This window comes from Dasypus novemcinctus, chromosome 5, assembly GCF_030445035.2.
Source record: "Dasypus novemcinctus isolate mDasNov1 chromosome 5, mDasNov1.1.hap2, whole genome shotgun sequence".
NCBI classification, from domain to species: domain Eukaryota; kingdom Metazoa; phylum Chordata; class Mammalia; order Cingulata; family Dasypodidae; genus Dasypus; species Dasypus novemcinctus.
In genome coordinates, this window is record NC_080677.1 from 11525574 (window position 1) to 11550837 (window position 25264).

General features: G+C 51.6%; 1 protein-coding gene across 1 annotated transcript; it reads left to right on the top strand.

Moving 5' to 3' along the window:
- The first annotated feature begins 363 nt into the window (after positions 1-363).
- Positions 364-12967, top strand: DDX56 (DEAD-box helicase 56). Its single transcript, XM_004457482.5, has 14 exons — positions 364-493; positions 606-767; positions 1383-1543; positions 1675-1845; positions 1970-2060; positions 2673-2917; positions 3216-3335; positions 3992-4105; positions 4190-4284; positions 5198-5271; positions 5359-5448; positions 6247-6352; positions 8403-8476; positions 8763-12967. The coding sequence occupies exons 1-14, from the start codon at positions 434-436 to the stop codon at positions 8838-8840; spliced, it is 1641 nt and encodes a 546-aa protein (XP_004457539.2). The 5' UTR covers positions 364-433; the 3' UTR covers positions 8841-12967.
- Positions 12968-25264: the final 12297 nt, after the last annotated feature.

Sequence of the window (25264 nt, forward strand, 5' to 3'; positions counted from 1 at the left end):
AATGAGAGGAAACCCCGCACGCGTCCTCAGCCTCCCGAGTGAAAGTCTAACCCCTCACCTCACCCCAAATCCCAAATCCGACCGGGCAAAGCAGGTCCTGCAAACCTTCCCACACTGTTCTGAGAGCTCCTTTCCAAGTCCTGGGACAAAGAAGGTCGGTCGGGGTCGGCTGTGGCAGGAAGACGGAAGGGGCAATCCCGTGGCGGGTCCTGGTCCCCACAGCCCTCCCCACCCCGGCGGCAGAACGCGCGCCCCCGCCCCGGGAACCAGGTGCCGGGACCTCGGCAGCCATTCCGCCCGGCCAGAAAGCCAGGGGGAGCTTGCAGCACTTCCGGAAGTGACGACTGCGCCGACGTTCTGGGCTGTTGCTCCGACGAGCCGGCGCGTCGGGGGTTCTTCCGGCTGCGCGTGCGCGCTGCCGCTGTCGAGCAGCATGTCGGACCCAGAAGCTTTGGGCTTTGAGCACATGGGCCTCGACCCCCGGCTCCTGCAGGTGTGGGGAGGAAGGCGGAGGAGTTGGCTCACGGGCTCCACGGGCGCGGGGAGGGCGGCAGGGGCGCTGCACTGCCGTCCGCGCCTCCTGAGCTGGTGTCGGTCTCTCCTAGGCCGTCGCGGACCTGGGCTGGTTGCGACCTACGCTCATCCAGGAAAAGGCCATCCCGCTGGCCCTCGAGGGGAAGGACCTCCTGGCTCGAGCCCGCACGGGCTCGGGGAAGACGGCCGCTTATGCTATTCCGATGCTGCAGCTGCTTCTCCACAGGAAGGCGGTGGGTGTCACCGGAGGCAGAGGGAAGGAAGGAGACCAGCCGGAAGGGGCTGGTAAAGGAGGTGCAGGAGTCTTTTAGTACCCGTTTGTGCTTTTTTGGAAAGCCATGTGGCTGCCCCCCATGTATCTCCCAAAAGCAGTGTTTTCTCTTGGCTCCTTACTCCTGAAGGCTGGAGAGAACTGATGTTATGGGAAACAGTCTGGGCTGGATTTCAGGCTCCTGGGTTCTAGTCAGGCCCTGCCACTGTCATTCTTGGTGTAATCTTGAGTATGTCAGTTAAACTTTCTTTTTGTCAGATTTCTTTCATCTATAAGAAAGGAGTATATCTCCCCTTTCTATTCTGTAAAATTGTGAGGTTCCAATCCCGTAACTGATAACGTTTTAAGTAACTTGAAAATTCTGGAGGAAGCTATTGTTTTTAAGTGTCACGGTGGAGGGAAAGAATCCTGTGCTGTACATGCTGAGGTGGGCAGAGGTATGTGAGGGGTTGGTCAGAACACAGGTATATCATTGTATTGATGTGGTTGGCCCAGATTGCCAGGAATAGGTAGAAGCATCAGGTGGCCTCTGTGACATGAACTAGCTGGTGAAAGTCTTTAATCCATGTTCTTACAGACTGGTCCTGTGGTGGAACAGGCTGTGAGAGGCCTTGTCCTTGTGCCCACCAAGGAGTTGGCACGGCAGGCACAGGCCATGATTCAGCAGCTGGCTACCTACTGTGCACGTGACATTCGTGTGGCTGATGTCTCAGCCGCTGATGACACAGCCTCTCAGAGGTGGGTGAAAATAACAGGGCTATGGGGGATTGGAGCTGCATAGAGATGTGGGGCTGGGGCCGTGTGTCGCAGGAAACAGGGCTGATCTGGGGGAGGTTCGTCCCCCATCCTGAAGTCTCACCTGCCCACAGAGCTATGCTGATGGAGAAGCCAGATGTGGTAGTAGGGACCCCGTCCCGTGTCCTAAGCCATCTGCAGCAAGACAGCTTGAAACTGCAGGACTCTCTGGAGCTGCTGGTCGTGGATGAGGCTGACCTTGTTTTCTCCTTTGGCTTTGAGGAGGAGCTCAAGAGTCTTCTTTGGTAAGGAAGAGGCTGGGAAAGTCTGTGACTGAAGAGTTGGGCTGAGAGTGGGGTGACCAGAAGTCCATGAATGTGGCCCCAGTTGAAGGCCCTTGGAGTCTGATTGAGCCCTGTTTTGTTTTAGTTACTTGCCCCGGATATACCAGGCTTTTCTCATGTCGGCCACTTTCAACGAGGACGTGCAAGCACTCAAGGAGCTAGTACTACACAACCCGGTAAGGGGTACCGTGAGAGTGCCTGGAGCTTCAGACAGAGGAGTACTTGAAGGACTTGGTGTTCCTTTCTCCAGGGAGCCCTATCAGTGTCTTGGTTGGGATGGTTGTGGCGAGGTTTTGCATCCCTGGTTTGGAGGTGCTAAAAGCCAGTAGTACCTCTTTTCACCTCACCCACGTGGCATCTACATCACTACATATCTCCAGATATCCCCTGCCCTGTGGGGTATTTCTTTCCCAGTTCAAACCATCCATCGTCTAAAAGTCTTAGCAGGGGCAGAAAGGGTGCTTTGGGTGGTAAAACAAAATTCTAAGGCCCATGTTCTTAATGTGAATTTTAAGCCCTCTGAAGGGCTGCTGCTGTAGGCTTCCCTCCTCAGTAGAGTCAGTTGTTATGTGTGTGTCTTCATGCTTCGGCTCAAAAACCTGGCATATAGTGCTGCATACCCTATTTACCACAGCTGTGGGCACTTGAATGCTTAGATGACAAAATTGGCAGGGAACTGCAGGTAGCACAGATTCTTGTGGCATCTTTGCCCTGCTTTATTGGAGCAGGTGATCATCAGGTGTGCCTCTATCTTCTCTCTTTCCTGACCACAGGCCTGTCTCCTTTAGGTTACCCTCAAGTTGCAAGAGTCCCAGCTGCCAGGGCCAGACCAGTTGCAGCAGTTCCAGGTGGTCTGTGAGACTGAGGAGGATAAGTTTCTGTTGCTATATGCTCTGCTAAAGCTGTCGCTGGTCCGGGGCAAGTCCCTGCTCTTTGTCAACACTCTGGAGCGGAGCTACCGGCTGCGCCTTTTCCTGGAGCAGTTCAGTATTCCCACCTGCGTGCTCAATGGAGAGCTCCCCCTGCGCTCCAGGTCCGCCTCTCCCAGTGTCCTGTTTGAGATACGTTCATGATAGGAAGGGCTGAAAAGGGGTGACCCACTCGACATTCCTGTGCTTTAAACGCTCGCTTGGGCGGGCACTGGACTTGGTGTGCAGTCACACACTTCTCACAGAAATGTGACACACTTCCTGTTGTTCCATTTTCAGGAGAGGAATTTGAGGCATGGAGACTGAATAGAGGAAGAGGTTGAGGGATGGTTATGGTGGCAGCAGCGGTGGGGGCCTGCAGCCAGCCTGTGGGCTGACCCTCCTTTCACGCTCCACCTGCAGGTGCCACATCATCTCACAGTTCAACCAGGGCTTCTACGACTGCGTCATAGCGACGGATGCAGAGGTCTTGGGGGCCCCTGTCAAGGCCAAGCGGCGGGGCAGAGCTGCCAAACATGACAGGTGAGGCCAAATGCCACTTTCTCGATCCTCCTAGAGGGGCTGGACTTCAGCCTTTGGGGAGAAATCGGGAGTGGGGAACAGGGAGCTGGACATTCTGGCCCTGCGCGGTAGCATCACCTGGTGGAAGGCGCACCGCCCCTGGCTCTTGGTCAGGATCTGAGCTCAGCAGCCCTGGTGCAGAGGAGTGGGTAAAGGGCCCCCCCACCCCTGCTCTGAGCGCGCACGCCAGGACTGTCTGGTTGCTGGCGCCCACTGTCCTGTGAGGGGTCTGGTGACAATTTCTGGGGGGACGCGGCTCCCACTGCAGTCCCACTGCAGAAGCTGGGAAAGGGGAGCCCCCCGCCTGCTCTGCCCATACGTCCAGGCCAGGGAGTTTTGCCCAGGGTGGCGGTGTTCTGATGAGCCCAGGGCTCGCCGTTGTGACGTGTTGCCTGGAGCTGATGCCAGGTGACGGGTGGCCGAGCTGGCTGAGCTCCAGGTGGTCCCACCCGCTCCAACTTTTGGGACAATTGTGATGTTACAGAATTTGTATGTGTTGGGCCTGTGGTTCCACGTGAGGTTTTATGTAAAGAGATGATTTTGCCGATTAGACAAAGTTTGGAAACGCCTGCCCAGAGGAAAGGGGGTCAGCTTGATGTCAGGCCATCTCTCCGCAGGGCCTCTGACCCGGAGGCAGGGGTGGCCCGGGGCATCGATTTCCACCACGTGTCTGCTGTGCTCAACTTCGATCTGCCCCCTAACCCTGAGGCCTACATCCATCGAGCTGGCAGGTAGGGGTGCGTCGGGACCCCCTGAGGGCTGGGCTGGGCCGAGTGCTCGGGCACAGATGCAGGCCCAGCCTGTCTCCCCTATAGGACAGCGCGCGCCGACAACCCGGGCATCGTGCTGACCTTCACGCTGCCCCCAGAGCAGCCCCGCCTGGGTGAGATCGAGGAGCTTCTCGGTGGAGGTAAGAACCCAGCTTGCATCGGCACGGGCCGGGCCTGAGCCAGGCATTGCCCACCAGCCTTTGAGGAGGCAGCCCTGTCCCAGACTGTCAGCAGCGACAAGAACAGCTGCTGCCCACCCCTGCCATGCCCTGGGCACCAGGCCTGGTGTCCCTGTTCTCCAGACAAGAAACAAGACCGTCCAGTGCCACGTGGACTAGCCTGCCTGGCGAGGCAGAAGGGCCGAGGGGAAGGGTTCTGAGTCTTGGCGGGCAGGAGGACACTGGTGGGTATCTCAGGAGGTGACCCTGGGAGAGAGGGGCCTGGAGAAAGGAAAACGTCTCTCCAGCGCCCAGCGAGCGCCTACTGAGCCCTGGTGCTCGTCTCAGGAGCGGGGCCGCGGGCACGCTCCATCCTGTGGGTGAGGGGCGGGTGCAGCACCTGGCTCAGGAGCTCTGGGCAGGAGAGCTTAGGAAGGCTGGTGGGGCGGCCGGCAGGCTACGAGGCCCTCAGCTTCTGGGTGCCCCCAGGGCTCTCTCTTCCCGGGCAGGAAGAACCAAGGGGCTCTGCTCAGCCTGCAGGACATGGGGCCCAGGCGGCGTCACGCAGAGGACACGGGGCGGGTGGCTGGGCCTGAGGTGGGGAGGCCCTGGATGGCTTCTCGGCTTCCTCTCCCCACCTGGAAAGCATTAGCAAGCATAGCACCTATGTCCTGTGCTTGTTGGGAAGGAACCAGCAGGAGCCCTGGGGCAAGAGAGCGGCCTGGTGGGCAACCTGCTGGTTCGGGAGCCTGTGAGGGCGTCCAGGACGTGGGTTGACATCAACCAGCACCCTGGGGCTTCTACCACTGGGGCTGCCCCGAGAGGAGGTGCCGGGGGCTGCAAGCTGGGGCCTTCCAGGCAGGACCGTCGGACTCTCACAGCTCCTCATCTGCAGAGAACGGGGCCCCCGTCCTGCAGCCGTACCAGTTCCGGATGGAAGAGATCGAGGGCTTCCGCTACCGCTGCAGGGTGAGCCGCATGGGGTGGGGAGCGGGAGGCAGGGTGAGGGGGCTGCGTCCGGGATGAGGGAGCTTGACCTGGGACATCCGCCCCCAGGACGCCATGCGCTCGGTGACCAAGCAGGCCATCCGCGAGGCGAGGCTGAAGGAGATCAAGGAAGAGCTGCTGCACTCCGAGAGGCTCAAGGTGCGAGTCCAGCTGGTGGGGGCAGGGGCACGGGGCAGAGACCCTTCGGCAGGAGGCAGGCTCCCCATCAGGCAGAACGACAAGTCACGTCCTTTGGTCTGGAAGTTCCACCTCCAGGGCCTGTCTGCCAGGTGGCCTGTGAGTGCTGAAGTGTGCACGCCAGCGCCCTTACTTCTTTACCACCCCCGGAGGTGGACGCCACCTCAGGGCCTCCCGGAAAGCTGGTGCAGCCGGCCATTGTGTAGATGGAGGGAAGAGCGAGGAGAGTTGGGTCCCCACAGGACCCATTGCTAAATTGGTGTGCAGCGGAAAAGCCGGGTCCAGTGAGCCGCGGTTTGTGCAGCACAGACAAGTGTAAACGGGTGCTGTGTGGCCCCGAACGTGTGTATAGTGGTCCTAGAAGGAAGCAGAGGAAACTGCTGTCAGCAGCTCTCTCGAGAGAACTGGGTGACAAGCACAGGGTGTTAGGAAGACTTTCTTCCGTATGCCTTTTTGTGCTTGTTTCATGTTTTGGGGGGAAAAAAAGTGCTGCAGGGGAGCAAATGTAGCTCAAGTGGTTGAGCACTTGCTTTCCACACAGGAGGCCCTGGGTTTGGTTCCCGGTTCCTCCTAAAAACAAAAACAAAACAAGCAAACAAGTGAGTAAACCAGCTCAGGGGAGCCGGTGTGGCTTCCCACACATGAGGTCCTGGGCTCAACCCTTGGCCCTGGAACCTCAGAAAAGAATCATGCTCAGTCTAGGGAGCTAGAAAAAAAGGTGCTGACCCAGTGACCGGCTCCGTCTCTCCTCCCCGACAGACGTACTTCGAAGACAACCCCCGGGACCTGCAGCTGCTGCGGCATGATCTGCCGCTGCACCCGGCGGTGGTGAAGCCCCACCTGGGCCACGTGCCCGACTACCTGGGTGAGTGCGGCCTGGTGGGCAGAGCACAGGTGGGGCGGGGCGGCTGGGGCAGGCAGGACGGCGACCGATGCTCGTTGCTGACGCCTTGCACGCGGTGCTCGTTGACGTGTCCCCGGCACCCCGCCAGGCAGTGGTGCCTCTGTGGTGGGGGGCCCAGCAGGCTGGCCGCAGAGCTCCATGCTCAACGGCCAGAGGCAGTGACCAGCCAGCGGCCGTCCTTGTTTTCAGGAGGGACAAGACGCAGCACGGGTCACAGGGCAAGGCAGGGGCATGGAGTTGGCAGGGCAGTGGGGCCGGTGAGACAGCAGAGGGGTTGGGGGACTGCTGTGGCCAGGGCTGAAGGCAGGGGGGGCTTGGGTGACGGGCGTGGTGGGGTGGAGTGGCTGGGGTGACTCTCGGGAGGGGGAGGGGAAGCAGGGCGCGGGTCAGGCGACCCCGGGGGCGGCTTCCGTAACCTGGGCCAGGCCAGAGCCCTTCTGCGGGAGTCCAGGCCTGTGGGTAGCTGTTCAGGCACGTGGGCCCTGGGGAGCGGGTTTTTGTCTTTCCACGTTCCATCCTCGATGCCTCTGCCACAAGCGAGTGAGCGTGTAGTGCTTTTGGGATCAGAGTGCTTAGAATGAGTGAGGGAGAGGAGCAGCAGAGGGGAGGGGGCAGCGATTGCAGAGCCTGCGGCGGCTCTGCTGGAGCCTTGTTCCCTCGGCCCAGGGCAGGCGGCGCTGCCGGAGCAGGGGCAGGAAGCCTGTACCGACCCGAGGAGAAGGCTCTAGAGCAGGTGTTCTTAACCAGCTGGGGTCCTTGAGCGCAAATTGAAAAAACCGACCTATTAACTGTATTTTCTCTGACCTCTGACTGAAACTTAGCATTTCCTTCACTTGTGAATGTAGGCAATAAATTACAGTAGGTTTCATCTCCTCCCGTTATAAAACAGTATTCTCATGGAAACGTGTTGGTGTAGGTGTGATATATTTCTTAAGTAACACAGTATAGCGTGGATTTAGTGTGATTTTTATTTTGATGTAACATGTTCTGAGTGCAGTGGATACCTGCCTGCAAAAAGGTTGGTGGGGATGGCGGAGATGGTTTTATGACACCGTGGGAAAACTTGGGTTTCTAAATGTTTGCTGAAAATGACTGTTTGGACAGATGTTAAATCTTGTTAGGTTATCAGGTTTTGAGATTATGGGGAAGTTGTAAAATGTAATTTTGAATAACGCTAAAATTGAACTTAAAGACATGCCGGTGTTGTGTCATGAAATTACCTGGCACTGCATTCTGAGAAGGGGTCCACAGTTTTCACCTGACTGGCAGAGGGGTCTGTGAAACAAACAGGAACCCCTGATCTAGGGGCCTGGGGAGGGGGTGGGTGGAGGCGCTGAGCTGGGGCCCATGTGGGAGGCTTGAGGGGCTGGTCACGGGTGGGGGGAGGGCTGGGGCTCAGGCCCTGGGGGGCTCAGCCTTCCCTGTCAAACAGGAGCAAGGTGTATGCCCCGGGGTCGTCCGGGAGGTTTGGGGTGGCCAGGGGGAAAGGTCCTGTGGCCGCAGGTGCCGGAAGGTGTGGGCAGGCGTGGGCAGGTGGTGGCCAGTTGAGGGCTGAGGGTAGGGGCTGGTGGGAGCTGAGGCGGCGCTGGTGGGCCTGGGCAGGGCCAAGAGCCTGGGCCTGGAGGGGCGCGAAGGGACTGCCAGTTTGTTGTTTCTGTGAAGGAACTGTCCACAGGCTATTTTTCTCCTTTAATTGCATTTTCTTGCTTGAAGAAGAGAGACCTTAATTTTACTCATGCGGTGCTTGCTGTGGAAGGGTAACATAGATTGCCGGGCCTGTAGTCTGGCCTTCGGGGCAGCCCCCCCTGGCCCCAGGTGCCCGGCACCCGGCAGCCTCACGTCTGGGCGTCTGAGTGCGGGCCTGGGTGCGTGTGGGTCAGGGTGGGCTTGGAGCAGGGCCCGGGGGGCTGGCCGAGTGCTCAGAGGCGAGCAGGACGGAGGTCCGCGGGAACAGCTGGCACGGGGTGAGGCCCGCAGGCCGGGGCTGTGCTGAGGCCATGTCTCTCCCCAGTCCCTCCAGCCCTGCGTGGCGTTGTCCGCCCCCACCAGAAGCGGAAGAAGCTGTCCTCTCACAGGAAGACCAAGGTAGGGCTGTGAGGGCTCCCCGCCTTCCAGCTATTACGGGAAGCTCGGTTCAGGCCTGCCCTGGGCAGGCTGGGCCAGGGGGCTGCCGGGCAGGCCTGGGGGCCCAGGAACATCGCGCCCCTCCTCCACTCGTGTCCTCCGAGGCAAGCAGGGCTGGATGGGCCTGGACGGTTAAAGGCCGGGCATGGCAGGACGGGCCCCAGAGTGCACAAGCCACCTGCGGCCTGCAGACTTGCCCGTTTCTTCAGACCTCTTTCCCCCGACTAACCCCCAGCCTCTCCCATAGAAGGCGAAGGCCCAGAACCCACTGCGCAGCTTCAAGCACCGAGGGAAGACGTCCCGGCCCCCGGCGACGCCGTCCTGAGCTGCCCTCCAGCCCGGGCCCAGCAGCCTGAGGTCAGGCGGGGGGACGGCCTGGCAGGCAGGAACAGGCACCTGAACGCCTGTCCCCACAGGACAGGCACTGCCGGCTCCTGCTTTCGCTCAGCCTGTGGGGAGGGATTCTCCCCAAAACGCTTGCAGCGAGGGGGCCTGGCTCTGCTCGGCCTGCAGTGTCCAACCTGGCCAGCGGAGGCCGGCCGTGAAGAGCTGGGGACCGCCACGCTTCTCCACCTGCTCCTCAGCGCCTGCTGGCCCAGACTCAGCCCTGCCCTGGGGACCCCCTGCCTGCTGTCCCTGCCCAGCCCATGGAAGCGCCTCTGGCTGCGTGAGCATTCCCAGAGTTAAGGACATTTCTCGGCCCCCCCTCGGGGCCGTCGCCATCGGCTGTCTCTGGAGGATCCTTCTCAAGCAGTCAGTTTCTGTGCAAGTGTGAAAATACATGGTGGCCAACGTCCACCAGCAAGACACTGCTCCTCTCGACCCGTGCCTGCCGTCCTCAGGCCCCAGCTCACAGCCCTGGCCCCCAGCTTCTCCTTTTTTGCAGTTGCCAGGGAACCTGGGGACAGCGGGTCAGTGGCCTGACTGCCTCACCCCCTGCCACTGCCTGGTCATCACCATGGTGTCCACCCGTTCATCAGGCAGCACAAGGCCATGGCTGGGGCCCTTCCAGGAAGAAGATGGGTGGGGGAGAAAGTGGGGAAATGCTCAAGGGCTTCTTTTAGAAAGAACCGAGCTTTTTCATCTAAAAGCACAAACTGGCCAGTGGAGGGGAAAGGGGGCTGACCTACAGTGGGGGTGCCAGCATCCCCTGCGCCGCCTCTGTTACCTTTGACGACCTCAAGAGGCCGGGGTGTGTGGTGGGGGTCAGCATGGAGGAGGGCAGTGGCTAATTCAGGTGGGATCTTCAAGGAAAGGGGTCCACTGAGGCCAGTGCAACGAATTCTGGGTTCTGAGAACTGTGGCGGTCCCTCTTGGGCGCGTTCACACTTAGAGCCCCCTGCTCAGGCCTCATCCCGTCGGATGGAGGAGATGGGCCTAGAGGGGCAGGTGCACATGCCAGGCAAGCCTGGGATCTGGGCCCCGGGCAGGGTGCTCGGGACGCTCAGGTGATGGTGGCCAGGTTCCAAACCAAGCTGGTCGCTGGCCAGGCAGTGCTCCTTGGGCCTGTGCACACTGCCAACACGGCGTGATGGTTCCTTGTCCCTCTGACCTGACCCCCCCACCCCGGCCTGTCGGTTTGCCTCCCAGAACCAGGAGGAGAGAAGATGGGGTATATTTGGTTTCTCCGGTGGCCCCTGGAGCCTGTGCCCTCTTCTGGGGTACTCTCTGCTGGGGGGCAGCCCACAGATGGCTCACTCCACACCGGTGCCTGTGCCGCGCCTCCTGAACGTGTCCCTCTGCTGAGCAGTGGGGGAGCTGGGGCTTGGGAGTGGCCTGGTGCTCCCTGGGTCGCAGTGGGTGAGGGGTGTCCTCTGCTCCGGAGCCACTGAGACAGGCTGTCCCCAGCAGCAGGGGAGAAGCGGCACTGCCAGCGGGCTGCTTGGGCAACCCCCAGCCCCCAAAGCCGTGCCCAGTGCTTGTGCACCCCCAGTGGCAGCATCTGGTGGGTCAGCTGGCCGGCAGTGGGGACAGCAGAAGTCTGGCCCTTCCCCTGACCCTGGCAGCCCGGAGGGCCCAGAGTCTGCTGTGCAGTACCAGGTGCTTCGGTGAGGCAGCGGGAGCCAGGGGTGTGGGTGGGGTGGCCCTGTGAGGATTAAGGGGTTGGGGCAGGTAGGTCAGGGTGTGGCCACGAGGCACTCGTGTGGATCCTGTGGGGGGCGCAAGGCCTTGCCCTCCCCCTGCCGGGTGCCCACTGCCCCGCCCTCGCCCTCCACGCTCTGCTGGGGCAGGTGCACGCGGTCAGCAAGCGCAGGGACATACCGGGGCCGCGCTGGAGCGTCCGGGATGCTACTGGGGAGACAGGGAGACCCACCTGGGGCAGTCTTCACCAGAGTGGTGGCCGGGCCCAAAAACTTGCCGAGGTTTACGTTTTTGCAAAAAGAAGACAGCCGTTAAGAGCTGAGAAGGATGTGGGGGAGGCGCGGGCGCCTCCAGGCAGGGCCCCTCCTGGTCAGGTTGTGGGAGGACGGCGCGGCCCTTCGGGTGCGTTCCTGTGGTCATGGCTTGGCTTTTGAGGCGTTAGTCGCCGGTGGGACTTTGGTGGTCAGGCGGTGTCGCCCCGAGGCGGCGGTCGAGTGCAGTGCGGGCAGCGGCGCCCCTGCCGAGTCCCGGTGCGCGCTCCCGGGAGGGCGGGTCGCCGTGCGGGCCCGCCTTGGGGGTCACCTCGGCGCTGCTGCAGGCTCACCCGGCCCCAGGGCCCAGCAGGCGTCCCCGCCTGCACGTCCGCCCACGAGCGGGAGGGAGCGGGAGGGAGGTCGGGCGAAGGTGGCTGCGGAGTGGGCGGGACGTCCACGAGCACCGCCTCCTGGGGCGCCTTGGGCCGCCAGGTGGAGCTGGCGAGCAGCGGCCCCACCTACTGTTCCAGACTGGAGGGGCTTATGTGTCCGCCCCCGAGGGCACGTGTGCGGGGTCTCAGCAGCTCCTTGCACCGGACTCTTCGCCCAGAGCACTAGGGGGCTGCTGGAATGCAGATCCCGGGTCAGCAGGGCTGAGCCAGCGAGACCCTGCGTTTCTGACAACCTCCCAGGAGAGGCCTGTTGTACAGATTGGGGCACTGAGGCCCTGAGACACAAGTCCCTGCTCCAGGCCACGCACACCAGAGCAACGGCCCTCTGGTTGCTGCCCGCGTGCCTGAAGCCCTTTTCTCCTCCCTCGGCAGATGCCTTCCTGCGAGTGGGGCTTGAGGCAGGGTTCCTGGATAAAATACAGGGTGAAACTCAAATACGTGTTTGTCATTAAAAAAATAAAGCAAACGAAGATGACGCTCCAGACCCAGCTCAAAAGGAAGGAGCATTACCAGCTGCAAGCAAAACAATTCCTTCCTCTGCCTCATAACCCCTATGCCCCTTCTCAGCCACAGGTAGCCAGTATGGGCTGCCCCAAATCCCACACGACTGAGAAATGACAAAAATAAGGGGGGGGGGGGGAGGGGGCGGGCGTGTAACTACTGAGTAAAGCAGATTTAGTGTTGTAGTTGTTGTCTTGTGTTAATAACATGTAGCATTGATAGAAAAAGATTAAAAAATATGTCCTGAGCAATATTTGGGTTATACTTAATACCAAAAACAAACAAGCAAAACTATTCATTCTTTATCTGAAAAATTTAACTGGGCATTCTGCTTTTTATTTGCTGAATTTGGCTACGCTAGGGAGCCGATGTAGCACTTCCCATGTAGGAGGTCCTGGGTTCCACCACCCGGACCTCCTTAAGAAAAAATGGGCAACTCTAGCATGATGGCACCCCTCTCTCTCACCCAGGCATGCAGGAAGCTTTCCTAATCCCTTGCTGGGATGGCGCCCTTCTCTGGGCACGCCTCAGGCATGCCATGGCTTCGTGCCACCCCAGTCCTGGGGTCTGTCTGCACTGAGAGGGGAGCTCTTTGAAGGCAGGGACCAGGCCAAGTTGTTTTGGTGTCTCTGGGTCCAGCTGGGACATAACTAAATACTGCTCATCCAAGGCTTTTCTTTGAAATGTTCATATTGTATATATGTTTCCTCAATTAAAAAAGAGATTAAAGAGTAACAACTAAAAGCGACACACGATCCCAGGCTGGATCCCATCCTGAGGTGAAAAGACCCAGCAGGACATTATTGGGACGCATGAAGAAGACAGGGCTGTAAGCTTTCTGTCAATGTGAAAGTTCTTGAACTTGGTACCTGCACTTAAGGTGGTTGCACAAGTGAATATCCTTGTTTTCAGGAAATGTATACAGAAGAATTATGTGTACAAGGAGCACAAGGAGTACAAGCTACTCTGAAATGTTTAGGGGATGGCTAGATGGATAGAAGGAAATGGCAAATAGGGCAAAATGTGAAAAAGTGGTGCATCTGGGTATCTGGCGGGGACTCTGTGGGAGTGCTCTGTATGGGATTTGCAATATTTTTGCAACTGTCCTCTAAGTTTGTATTTATTTCTAAATAAAAGGTAAAAAAACACCAAAAACACAAAAATCTGATGGATAGTTTTCTTTTGCCTGTGTCTGTGTTTTCAGAGTATCAGCATAATTTTCAGTGGGCAAATTTTATTGGATTAAAGGTTATTTGGGGAAACGGACTTTGGCCCAGTGGTTAGGGCGTCCGTCTACCATATGGGAGGTCCGCGGTTCAAACCCCGGGCCTCCTTGACCGGTGTGGAGCTGGCCATGCGCAGCGCTGATGCGCGCAAGGAGTGCCGTGCCACGCAAGGGTGTCCCCCGCGTGGGGGAGCCCCACGCGCAAGGAGTGCGCCTGTGAGGAGAGCCGCCCAGCGTGAAAAGAAAGCGCAGCCTGCCCAGGAATGGCGCCGCCCACACTTCCCGTGCCGCTGACGACAACAGAGGCGGACAAAGAAACAAGACGCAGCAAATAGACGCCAAGAACAGACAACCAGGGGAGGGGGGAAATTAAATAAATAAATAAATCTTTTAAAAAAAAAAGGTTATTTGTTTTTGGGTTTTTTTAATCTTTTTCCCAAGAATGTTCCTAAATTTCTTTTGGGGAATCTTCTCAGTGCTGTCTCTGTGCCCTGGACTCCTGAGGACGCTCTCCTTCAAAGTGGAGAGAAAGGATGCGCAAGAAGAGGGCTGGGCAGAGCCGACCTTGGCTCTCCTGGCCCAGGCTGGACCCTCCCAGGGCAGGAAGCAGCCTCCTCCCTCGTGGAGGCCCCTGGCTGGCTCTCATGAGCTCCGCCTGGGTCTGGCGGCTCCAGCCAGGGCACCAGGTAAAGGCAGAAGGGTCAGAGACAAGACCCTCCCTCGGGCCCCTTGGCACGGCTCCCCTTTGATGGCCACAGCGCGATGTCGGAGTTTCTCACTCCAGATAGATCGTGCAGGTGCAGTAGAGATGGGCCCCCAGCAGCCCTGCGCTGCAGCCCCAACCCAGCTCACGGCTGGCAGGAACAGGGAGAGCGACGTGCGTTCAGTTTTGTTTTAAAGATACTTAGATTACATAAATGTTACATAAAAATGTAGGGAAGTCCCACCGGCCCCACCCCCCTCCCCCGCTTTCCCACATTACAGCATCCTTCATCGGTGTGGTCCGTTTGCTACACTTGATGAGCACACATTGGAGCCTGCCGCTAAGCGTGGATTATAGCTTACATTATAGTTCATGCCCTGTCCTGCACAATGTCGTAGGTTACAAGAGGTGTAACGACCTATATTGGTCACTGCAGCACCCTTCAGGACAATTCCAATGTCCGGAGTAGTTTGTGAGATGGAGGATGTTGTCCAGACCTTGTCCAGCTACCTGGAGACATGGGCACCCTTTTGGTTCCCTCGGCCAGACCCCGGCGCTGTCCTCGCCCACCCCCAGGGAGGCCCTAGGAAAGATGGCCGTCTCTGGTCCATTTAGAGGTTCTACAAACAAGGTGACTGGCCTCTGCTGGCCTCCGGCCTGTCTCCCTCTCCCTGTGCCTAAGCCCTTCCCCACCGTCAGTGGGCCGGGGGACAAGGCCACCACGTGCTGGTGGGTGCTCCACCAGGGGGCAGGGACAAGGCCCAGATGGCCCCAAACTTCCTGGTTCCCACACTGTTGCCAGGTCCGACTGCAGCTGAGCTCACGGGGCAACACCCTAATTAGTCCACTGGACTAATAGACCGGACTCCTTGGGTGTTCAAGGATCCCAGAGCCAAGGTACATGCTGCCCGCGCTCAGGAACTGGGAGTGTAGCTTCCAGAAGCAAAGTGCACACACATATGGCATTGAAGAGATGAGTGCCCAGGGACATGTAACCCCTGCTACAATAAACTGGAGCATGGAGAGGACATAGTGGCTGGGAATGGTGGTGGGATTCCCCTCTGCCAAGTAGGGAGAACTTGCCTTGTGTTGTGTTTTAGCAATATACCAGAAATGGGGATTTTTAAAAAAATATGTCTTTCTTTCTCCCCCTGCCCCCAGCCCCTCATTGTTTGCGCTCACTGTCTGCATTCTGTGTCTGCTCATTTTCTTTTTAGGAAGCACTGGGAAATGAACCCAGGACCTCACATGTGGGAGGGAGGTGCCTAATCTCTTCAGCCACCTCTGCTCCCTGCTCGTTGTATCTCTCATTGTGTTTTCCTCCTTGTGTCTCTTAGTTGTGTCATCTTCTTGCATCAGCTCGCCATGCCAGCCTGTTGCATCAGTTCACTGTCTTGCTTGTCTTTTTTTATTGTCTTCTTTAGGAGGCACCGGGAACCAAACCTAGGACCTCCCATGTGGTAGACAGGTGCCCAACTGCTTGAGCCACATCTGCTTCCCTACAATGGGGATTTATTAGCTTATGTATTAGTCAGCCAAAGGGGTGTTGAATGCAAATTACCAGAACTCTGTTGGCTTTTATAAAGGGTATTTATTTGGGGTAAAAGCTTACAGTTATAAGGTCCTTAAGAGTCCAGCTCAAGGATGCTTTCTCATCAAAGTCAGCTGCCGTGTGTTGATCTGATCTCTGCCTGGTCTGTCAGGGCTTCCTATATAAGTCTCCGGCATAGGGCTCGTTTCTTTCCGGGTCTTCTCAGCTCATCTGTTATCTTCAGCTGCAAACTGTGAGGTAAATGGCTCATCTTACTTCCAGGGGCCTTGGCTGTTTGAATCTTCTCTTTTCTGTCACGTGGCAGGACCAAAACGATCAGGTTCTCTTCCTATTCCGTGTGTCTTCTTGAGTGAGTGCCTATTTATATCGGCCCACCAAGGAGGCAGGGATGCAACCTGAGTCACGTCTTACCACCATGGTTGAGTCAAAAGCCCTAAGCAGAGTTTATTAAGTAAACATAAAACGTTTAACTTTAATACAAAGGGTATCACACCCAGAGGAACAGACCAGTTTACAAACATAATCTTTCTCTTTTTTGGGGGATTCACAAAAATAATCTCAAACTGACAGATTCTTCTCAAGTGCTCATGGGGCTTTTTCCAGGATAGATCATATGTTGGGTCACAAAGCAGATCTCAATAAATTCAACAAGATCGAAATTATACAAAGCACATTCTCTGATCGTAATGGAATAAAATGGAAAACAACAAGAGATGGAAAAAGGGAAAATTCACAAACATATGGAAATTAACCCACTCTTAAATATTCAGTGGGTCAAAGAAGAAATTGTGAGAGAAATCAATACATATCTCAAGATGAATAAAAATGAGAACAATGTATATCAGGACCTATGGGATACAGTGAAGGCAATGCTGAGAGGGAAATTTATAGCCCTCAATGCATACATTAAAAAAGAAGAAAGTGCTAAAATCAGTGACCTAATTACACAGCTGGAGGAACTAGAAAAATAACAGCAACCTATTCCCAAAGCAAGCAGAAAGAATGATATAACAAAGATGAGAAGAGAGGGAAGTGGGCATGGCTCAACTGATAGGGCATCTGTCTACCATATGGAAGGTCCAGGGTTCAATCCCCAGGGCCTCTGGCCCATGCGGTGAGCTGGCCCATACACAGTGCTGCCGCATGTAAGGAGTGCTGTGCCACACAGGGGCGCCCCCACATAGGGTGCCCCACGTGCAAGGAGTGCACCCCTCAAGGAGAGCTGCCCTGCATGAAAAAAGCACAGCCCACCCAGGAGTGGCGTTGCACACATGGAGAGCTGACAGCAAGATGAGGCAACAAAAAAGTGACGCATTTTCCCAGTACCGCTGGATAATGCAAGCAGATGCAAAAGAACACACAGTGAATGGACACAGAGAGCAGACAACAAGGGGGAAAGGGGAGAGAAATAAATAAAAAATAAATAAATCTTAAAAAAAAAAGATGAGATCAGAAATAAATGATATTGAGAACAAAAAAAAAATTGAATTAACAAAACGAAAAGTTGGTTCTTCGAGAAGATTAACAAAATTGATAAACCCATAGTTAGGCTGACAAAGGAAAAAAGAAAGATGCAAATAAGTGAAATAAAAAAAGAAAATGGGCACATTATTACTGACCCCACAGAAATGAAATAAATCATATGAGGATACTATGAACAACTGTATGCCAGCAAGCTTGACAATATAGACGAAATGGAAACATTCCTCAGAACATATGAACAACCTATACTGGCCCTAGAAGAAATACACCTCAACAAACCAATCACAAGTAAAGAAATGGAAACCGTCATCAAACAACTCTCCAAAATGAAAAAGCCCAGGACCAGATGGTTTCATAGGTGAGTTCTACCAAGCATTCAAAGATTTAATACCAATCTTACTCAAGCTCTTCCAAAGAATCAAAGAAGGAACACTACCAAACTTGTTCTATGAAGCTAATATCACCCTAATACAAAAGCCAGATAAAGATGTTACAAAAAAAGAAAACTACAGACCCATTTCCTTAATGAATATGGATGCAAAAATCCTCAACAAAATACTTGCTAATTGAATCCAATGACACATTAAAAAATTATTCATTATGATTAAGTGGGTTTTGTACCAGGCATGCAAGGGTGGTTCAACACAAGAAAATTGATCAGCGTAATATACCACATTAATAAATCAAAGAATAAAAATAACATGATCCTGTTGATTGATGCAGAAAAGGCATTTGACAAAATACAGCTTCTGTTCTTGATAAAAATACTACAATAAATAGGAATTGAAGGACACTTTCTCAGCATAAATGAAAAACCCACAGCTAACATTGTACTCAATGGTGAAAGAGTGAAAGCTTTCCTGTTGAGATTGGGAACAAGACAAGGATGTTCCCTGTTAACCACTGTTGTTCAGTATAGTGCTAGAGGTTTTAGCTAGAGCAATCAGGCAAGAAAAAGAAATAAAAGGCATCCAAATTGGAAAGGAAGAAGTAAAACTTTCACTATTCACAGATGAAATGATCCTATACCTAGAAAGTCCTGAAAATTCGACAACAAAACTGCTAGAGCTAATAAATGATTTCAGCAGAGTGGCAGGATGCGAGATCAATATGCAAAAATCAGTGGTGTTTCAATACACTATGTGATGGTTAGGCTAATGTGTCAACTCAGCCAGATAATTGTGCCTAGTTGTTTGGTCAAGCAAGCACTGGGCTAATTGTAATACAAGGACATTTATGGACTTTAGTCACAAGTGACTTTGCTACATAGATAGCTGATTACATTCACATCAACCAGGGAGATTGCCATCAGCAATGAGTGATGCTTTATCCAATCAGTTGGATGTCTTAAACAGGGAAGTGATTTCAGCACTCAGAGAGAATTTCCCAGCCACTGTCTCTGGAAACTCATCAAGGACCTTCACTGGACTTTCATCGGAGCCCCTGGTTTGCAGCCTGCCTGTGGAACCTGGACTTGTGCATCCCCATGGTCACGTGAGAGACTTATAATATCTCTTATTATTGACAGATATCTCCTGTTGATTCTGTCTCCCTAGAGAACCCTGACTAATGCACACTACTAATGCACAATCTGAGGAGGAAGTCAGGAAAAAAATTCCATTTACAATAGTGACTAAAAGAATCAAACATTTAGGAATAAAACTAACCAAGGATGTAAAATACTTGTATTCAGAAAATGACAGTGCATTGCTAAAAGATATAAAAAGACCTAAATAATTGAAAGAACATTCTGCGCTCATGGATTGGAAGAATAAATATGATTAAGATGTCAATTCTACCCAAATTGATATACAGATTCAATGCAATCCCAATAAAAATTCCACCAGCATTTTTAAAAGAAATGGAAAACACAGTTATCAAATTTATTTGGAAGGGTAAGTGGCCTTGAATAGCTAGAAACATCTTAAAAAGGAAGAGCAAAGTTGGTGGACTCTCACCTCCAGACTGTAAATCATATTACCTAGCTACAGTGGTTAAAAATAAACAAACAAACAGATAAATAAAAGCATGGTCCTAGCATAAAGATATACACATAGACCAATGGAATCAAATTGATGGTTCAGAAACAGACCCTCACATCTATGGTCAAGTGATTTTTGACAAGGTTGTCAAGCCCTCCCAGCCAGAGCAGAACAGCCTATTCAACAAATGGTGCTGGGAAAACTGGCTATCCATAGCTAAAAAAAGAAAGAGGACCCCTATCTCACCTTTTACAAAAATTAACTCAAAATGGATCGAAGACCTAACATCTTCAAGACCTGATATTTGGTGGTGGATTCTCAAATCTTACACTGAAAGCACTAGCAATGAAAGAAAACATGGGTAAATGGGATCTCCTTAAACTTAAACACTTTTGTGATTCTAAGGACTTTGTCAAGAAAGTGCAAAATCAGCCCACTCAATGGGAGAAAATATTTGGAAACCACATATCTGATAAGGATTTGATTTCCATTCTATATAAAGAGATCATACAACTCAGTGATAAAAAAGCAAGCACTCCAGTTTAAAAATGGGCAAAAACAAGTGTACACTATGGGCCATAGTTAGCAGTAACAGTCTAATGTCATTATCTCATAATCTGTAACATATATTACACAACGGTGTGGTGTGTTGGTGAAGGGTTGTTGTTATGAGAATTCTACACATGTGCATGATTGTTTTGTAGGTTCACAACTTCTGTAATAAAAAAATATTTTTAAAATTTATTTTTTATTTTTTTAAAGGTTTATTGATTTTATTTATTTCTCTCCCCTTCCCCCCCATCCTGGTTGTCTGTCCTCTGTCTATTTGCTGCATCTTCTTCTTTGTCTGCTTCTGTTGTTGTCAGCAGCATGGGAATCTGTTTCTCTTTTTGTTGCATCATCTTGTTGTGTCAGCTCTCCGTGTGGGCGGCACCATTCCTGGGCAGGCTGCACTTTGTTTCGCGCTGGGCGGCTCTCCTTACGGGGCGCACTCCTTACGTATGGGGCTCCCCTATGTGGGGGACACCCCTGCGTGGCAGGGCACTCCTTGTGCGCATCAGCACTGTGCATGGGCCAGCTGCACACGGGTCAAGGAGGCCTGGGGTTTGAACCATGGACCTCCCATGTGGTATTTGGATGCCCTAACCACTGGGCCAAGTCTGCTGCCCAAAATATATTTTAAAAAAATAGACAAAAGACTTAGAGATTTCTCTAAAGAGGAAATACAAATGGCCAAAAGCACATGAAAAAATGTTCAGTATCACTAGCTATTAGGGACATGCAAATCAAAATGACAATGAGATATTATCTCACACCACATAGAATGGCCATTATTAAAAAAACAGAAAACAAATAAGTACTGGAGAGAGGGAAGTGGACTTGGCCCAGTGGTTAGGGCATCTGTCTACCACATGGGAGGTCCGCGGTTCAAGCCCCGGGCCTCCTTGACATGTGTGGAGCTGGCCCACGAGCAGTGCTGATGCACACAAGGAGTGCCGTGCCATGCAGGGGTGTCCCTGCATAGGAGAGCCCCACGCGCAAGGAGTGCGCCCCGTAAGGAGAGCCACCCAGCGCCAAAGAAAGTGCAGCCTGCCCAGGAATGGTGCTGCCCACACGGAGAGCTGACACAACAAGATGACGCAACAAAAAGAGACACGGATTCCCGTGCTGCTGACAACAACAGAAGCGGACAAAGAAGATGCAGCAAATAGACACAGAGAACAGACAACTGGGGGGCGGGTGAGGGAGAGAAATAAATAAATAAATAAATCTTTAAAAAAAAAGTACTGGAGAGGATGTGGAGAAATAGGAATACTCCTTCACTGTTGGTGGGGTTGGAAAATGGTGCAGCTTCTGTGGAAGACAGTTTGGCAGTTCCTCAGGAAGCTAAATATAGAACTGTCATATGGTCCTGTAATTCCTCTACTGGGGATATATCCAGAAGAACTGAAAACCAAGACATGAACAGACATTCTCATGGCAATATTCATAGCAGCATTAGCCACAATTGCTAAAAGATGGAAACAACCCAAGTGTCCATCAACCAAGAAAAGGATAACAAAATGTGGGTATATACATACAATGGAATACTATGCTGCTGTAAGACGAAGTGAAATTAGGACACGTATGATAACATGGATGAACCCTGAAGACATTATCTTAAGTGAAATCAGCCAATCACAAAAGGGCAGATATCACATGGTCTCACTAATATGAACTAAATATGAAGAATAAACGCATGGACTTAAAATCTAGAGTACAGGTTATTAGGAGGTAAGAGGAGGGCTGAGTAGGTGTACTGATGCTCTATGTATGTAGAAGTTTTAATTAACTTGACTGTAAATGTGTGGAAATGTGTAGAGGTGATGGTAACACATTATAGTGAGTAGGTTAATAAATGGTTTATAAATGGAATTGTGGCTGAAAAGGGTAGTCTAGGGATATAAATATCAGTTGAAAGAAAGCAAGAGATTAATCTAGGGACTGAGTAACACAGAAATGGATGAGAATTGTGGTTAATGGGCCAAATACAGAGTGTCCTTCTGTGAACTAAAACAAATGTACATCACTATTACAAGGTGGTAAGAATGTGGAGAAGCATGGGGAAAATATAGTTAATGCAACCTATGGACTATAGTTAACAGCAATACTGTAATATTCTTGCATCAATGTCAAAGATGCACTGTACCAAGAGTAGGGAAGTATGGAATAGCTATATCAAATATACGCTGTGGACCATGGTTGGAGGTAATGGTCTGATGGTATCTCATGATCTGTAGCAAATGTTCCACAGCAATATGGTGTGTTGGTGAAGGGTGTTGTTTGGGAATTCCAGACATGCGCATGATGGTTTTGTAAGTTCACAACCTCTCTAATAAAAATATAGTTTAGGGGAGCAGATGTGACTCAAGCAGTTGGGTGCCTACCTCCCACATGGGAGGTCCCAGGTTCCATTCTCAGTGCCTCCTAAAGAAGACGAGCAAGACAGTGAATTAGTGTGGTGAGCTGATGCAATGAGATGATGTAATGAGGAGATCCAACAAAAGACACAACAAGTAGTGAATGGATGTGTCTCAAGCGTTTAGGTGCCTCCCTCCCACATGGGAAATCCTGAGTTTGGTTCCCAGTGCCTCCTGAAAGAAGACAAGCAGACACAGCACACAGCAAGCACAAACAATGGGGGGTGGTGGTGGAGAAATAAATACATCTTTTTAAAAAATGTATGTATATTTTTAAAACCTTATAGGGCAGTTACAAAAATAATACAAACCCCACACAGAGAACTCCTAGCCCCCCAAATACATTTTGCCATGTTTGCCATATCATTCATTCTACCCATCCACCCACCTATCCATCATCCATTTTATGAACAGTAGAGTGTAAGTGGTATATATCATGCCCTTTGAACTCTAATTTAACAGTGACATAAAGCTTGTAGCCTATAGCCCAACTTTTTCATATTGCCCCGTAACTTTCCTTTGAGCTGTTTTTCCTCCCTTGTTAGATCCTGTCCAGGGTCATGCACAGCATTTAATCATCATTGTCTCTTAGTTGCTCACTCTTTCTTTCTTTCTTTTTTCAGTTGTGGGAATGTATATACAACATAAACTCTCCCATCTCAACCATTCCCAAGCATATCATTCAGTGGGATTAATCACATTCTACAATATTGCAATACCCTCATCAACTTCCATTACTAAAACTTTTCTAACTCCCCACAGAGAAACCCTTTACCCATTATGTATTAACTCCTCATTCTCCCTGCCTCCCTACCCCTGGCAACCTGTGTTCTATTTTCTGTCTCTGTGGGCTTGTCTATTCTCTAATAGTTTCTTTGTACTTACCTTAGGGCTTAAATCAACAGCCTTGATCTGTAACAATCTAGTTTGCTTTGATACCAACTTAGCTTCAATAGCATATGCAAATTAATTTCCAATGCCCATCTGTCCCCTCACCTTTATGTAGTTCTTGTCATAAGTTACATGTTTATGTGTTGAGTCCAAAACCACTGATTTACCATTACATTTTATGCATTTGTCTTTTAGATCCTATAGGAGACAAAAACTGGAGTTACAAACCAAAAATCTAACAGTGCTATTATTTATATTTACCCATGTCTTTTCCCTTACTGGAGGTCTTTATTTCTTTATGTGACTTGTATCTATTGTCTGTTGTCTTTTTCTTTCAACCTGCAGAACACTTTTTTATCTTCTCCTGTAAGGCCAGTTTATGTATAATGAAGTTCCTCAGCTTTTGTATATCTGGGGATGTTTTCATCTCTCCATCATTTTTTTTTTGTTTTATTGGCATCCCTTTCTATTTCTTTTTAAGATTTATTTTATTTATTTCTCTTTCCCCTTCCCCACCATTGTTTGCTCTCTTGTGTCCATTTGCTGTCTCTTTCCCCTTCCCCACCATTGTTTGCTCTCTTGTGTCCATTTGCTGTGTGTTCTTCTGTGTCCACTTGCATTCTCGGCATCACCAGGAATCTTTGTCTCTTTTTGTTGTGTCGTCTTGCTGCATCAGCTCTCCATGTGTGCGGCACCACTCCTGGGTGGGCTGTGCTCTTTTTGTGTGAGGTGGCTCTCCTTGCAGGGTGCACTCCTTGTGCATGGGGCTCCCCTATGTGGGGAACACCCTTGCATGGCATGGCACTCCTTGTGCACAGCAGCACTGCGCATGGGTCAGCTCACCGCATGGGCAAGGAGGCCCTGGGTTTGGACCCTGGACCTCCTATATGGTACGTGGATGCTCTATCAGTTGAGCCACATCCACTTCCCTCTCCATCATTTTTGAAAGACATTTTTGCTGGAGACAGAATTCTTGGGTGTCAATTTTTGTTAAATTTCAGTATTTTAAGTATGCTATTCCACTGCCTTTTTGCCTCCACAGTTTCTGATGAAATGTTACCATTTAATCTTATTGAAGCTTCTTTGTATATGACATGCTGCATCTCTCTCATAGCTTTCAGAATTTTCTCTCTGCCTTTGGCATTCGACAGTTTCATTAGTAAACTTGTGGGTCTACTTGAGTTTATCCTGTTTGGAGGTCAGTGAGCGTCTTGGATGTGTGTAGTCATGTCTTTGTTAAATTTGGGAAGTTTTCACCCATTATTTCTTTGAATATTCTCTCTGCCCTTTATTCTATTTCTTCTCCTTCTGGGACTCCCATAATGTACATATTGGTCTTCTTGTTGGTGTCCCACAGGTGCCTCAGACTCTGCTCACTTTTCTTCATTTCTCCTTCTTTCTTCTCCTCAGACTGGTTGATTTCAATGATTTACCTTCGAGTTCACTGATTCTTTCTTCTGTCAGCTCCAATCTGCTGTTGAATACATCAAGGTAATTTTTTTTTAAAGATTTATTTTATTTAATTCCCACCCCCACCCCCTGCTCCCCATTGTCTGGTCTCTTGTTTCCATTTGCTGTGTGTTCTTCTGTGTCCACTTGCATTCTCGGTGGCACTGGGAATCTGTGTCTCTTTTTATTGCATCATCTTGCTATGTCAGCTCTCCATGTGTGTGACACCACTCCTGGGTGGGCTGTGCTTTTTTCACATGGGGCGGTTCTCCTAGCAGGGTGCACTCCTTGTGCATGGGGCTCCCCTACATGGGGAACACCCATGCATGGCATGGCACTCCTTGCGCACAGCAGCACCGTGCATGGGCCAGCTCACCACACAGGTCAGGAGGCCCTGGGTTTGAACTCTGGACCTCCCATATGGTAGGTGGGCCCTCTATCAGTTGAGCCAAATCTAGTTATTTTTAATTTCTGTTAATGAGGTCTTCTGCTCTGTTTGGTTCTTTTTCATAATTTCCATCTCCCCATGAATATTCTCTTGTGTTCCTCTATAATTTTCTTGATTTCCTATAGTTCTTTGTCCATGTTTTCCTTTAACTCTTTGAGCAAATTTAGGAACATTTTCTTAAAAAGTCTTTGTCTGGTATGTCCCAAGTCTGATCCTCCTCATTGATGGTTTCTAAAACTTTCAACTTTTTCTTTGCCTGGGCCAAGCCTTCCTGTTTCTTTGTATGTTTTGTAACATCTGTTGAAACATGGACATTTTATATTTTAATGTGTTATCACTGAAATTTAGACTCTGTGGCAACTGTTCTTTAAGCTTGAATCCAGCTGATGAACACAGTTTCCTTGAATGGCAGGAGCAAACAAACAAAATAAAAATAAAAGAAAGAAGGAAAATGAGAAGGCCCTACCCTTTTCCCAGTCTTTGCAGATGGACCTGTGTGAGTGCTCTCCTTCAGGGCTTATCCATACAATGAGTTTAGAGAACAGCTCCAGGCCAAAGTGAGGAATCTTTGGCAGGGTCTTATCTTGGACAAGCCAGTGTGGACTTAGAAGTCCCCCCTTTTACGTGGGTACGATGTGCCCTCTTCCCCAGGAAACAGTTTCCTCCTGGTCCCAGGGACTAACAGCTAGCAGTTCTTGTCCCTGGCAGCCACTTGTGCTTCTCACAGAGAGTGTAGGAGAGCTCTGTGAGCTGCCTCCTACCTGCAGG

Coding starts and splice junctions, on each gene's coding strand:
- DDX56 (XM_004457482.5), top strand. CDS start 434: ATGTCGGACCCAGAAGCTTTGGGCTTTGAGCACATGGGCCTCGACCCC. Junction 768..1,382: donor TGCTTCTCCACAGGAAGGCG/GTGGGTGTCACC, acceptor ATGTTCTTACAG/ACTGGTCCTGTGGTGGAACA. Junction 3,336..3,991: donor AGAGCTGCCAAACATGACAG/GTGAGGCCAAAT, acceptor ATCTCTCCGCAG/GGCCTCTGACCCGGAGGCAG.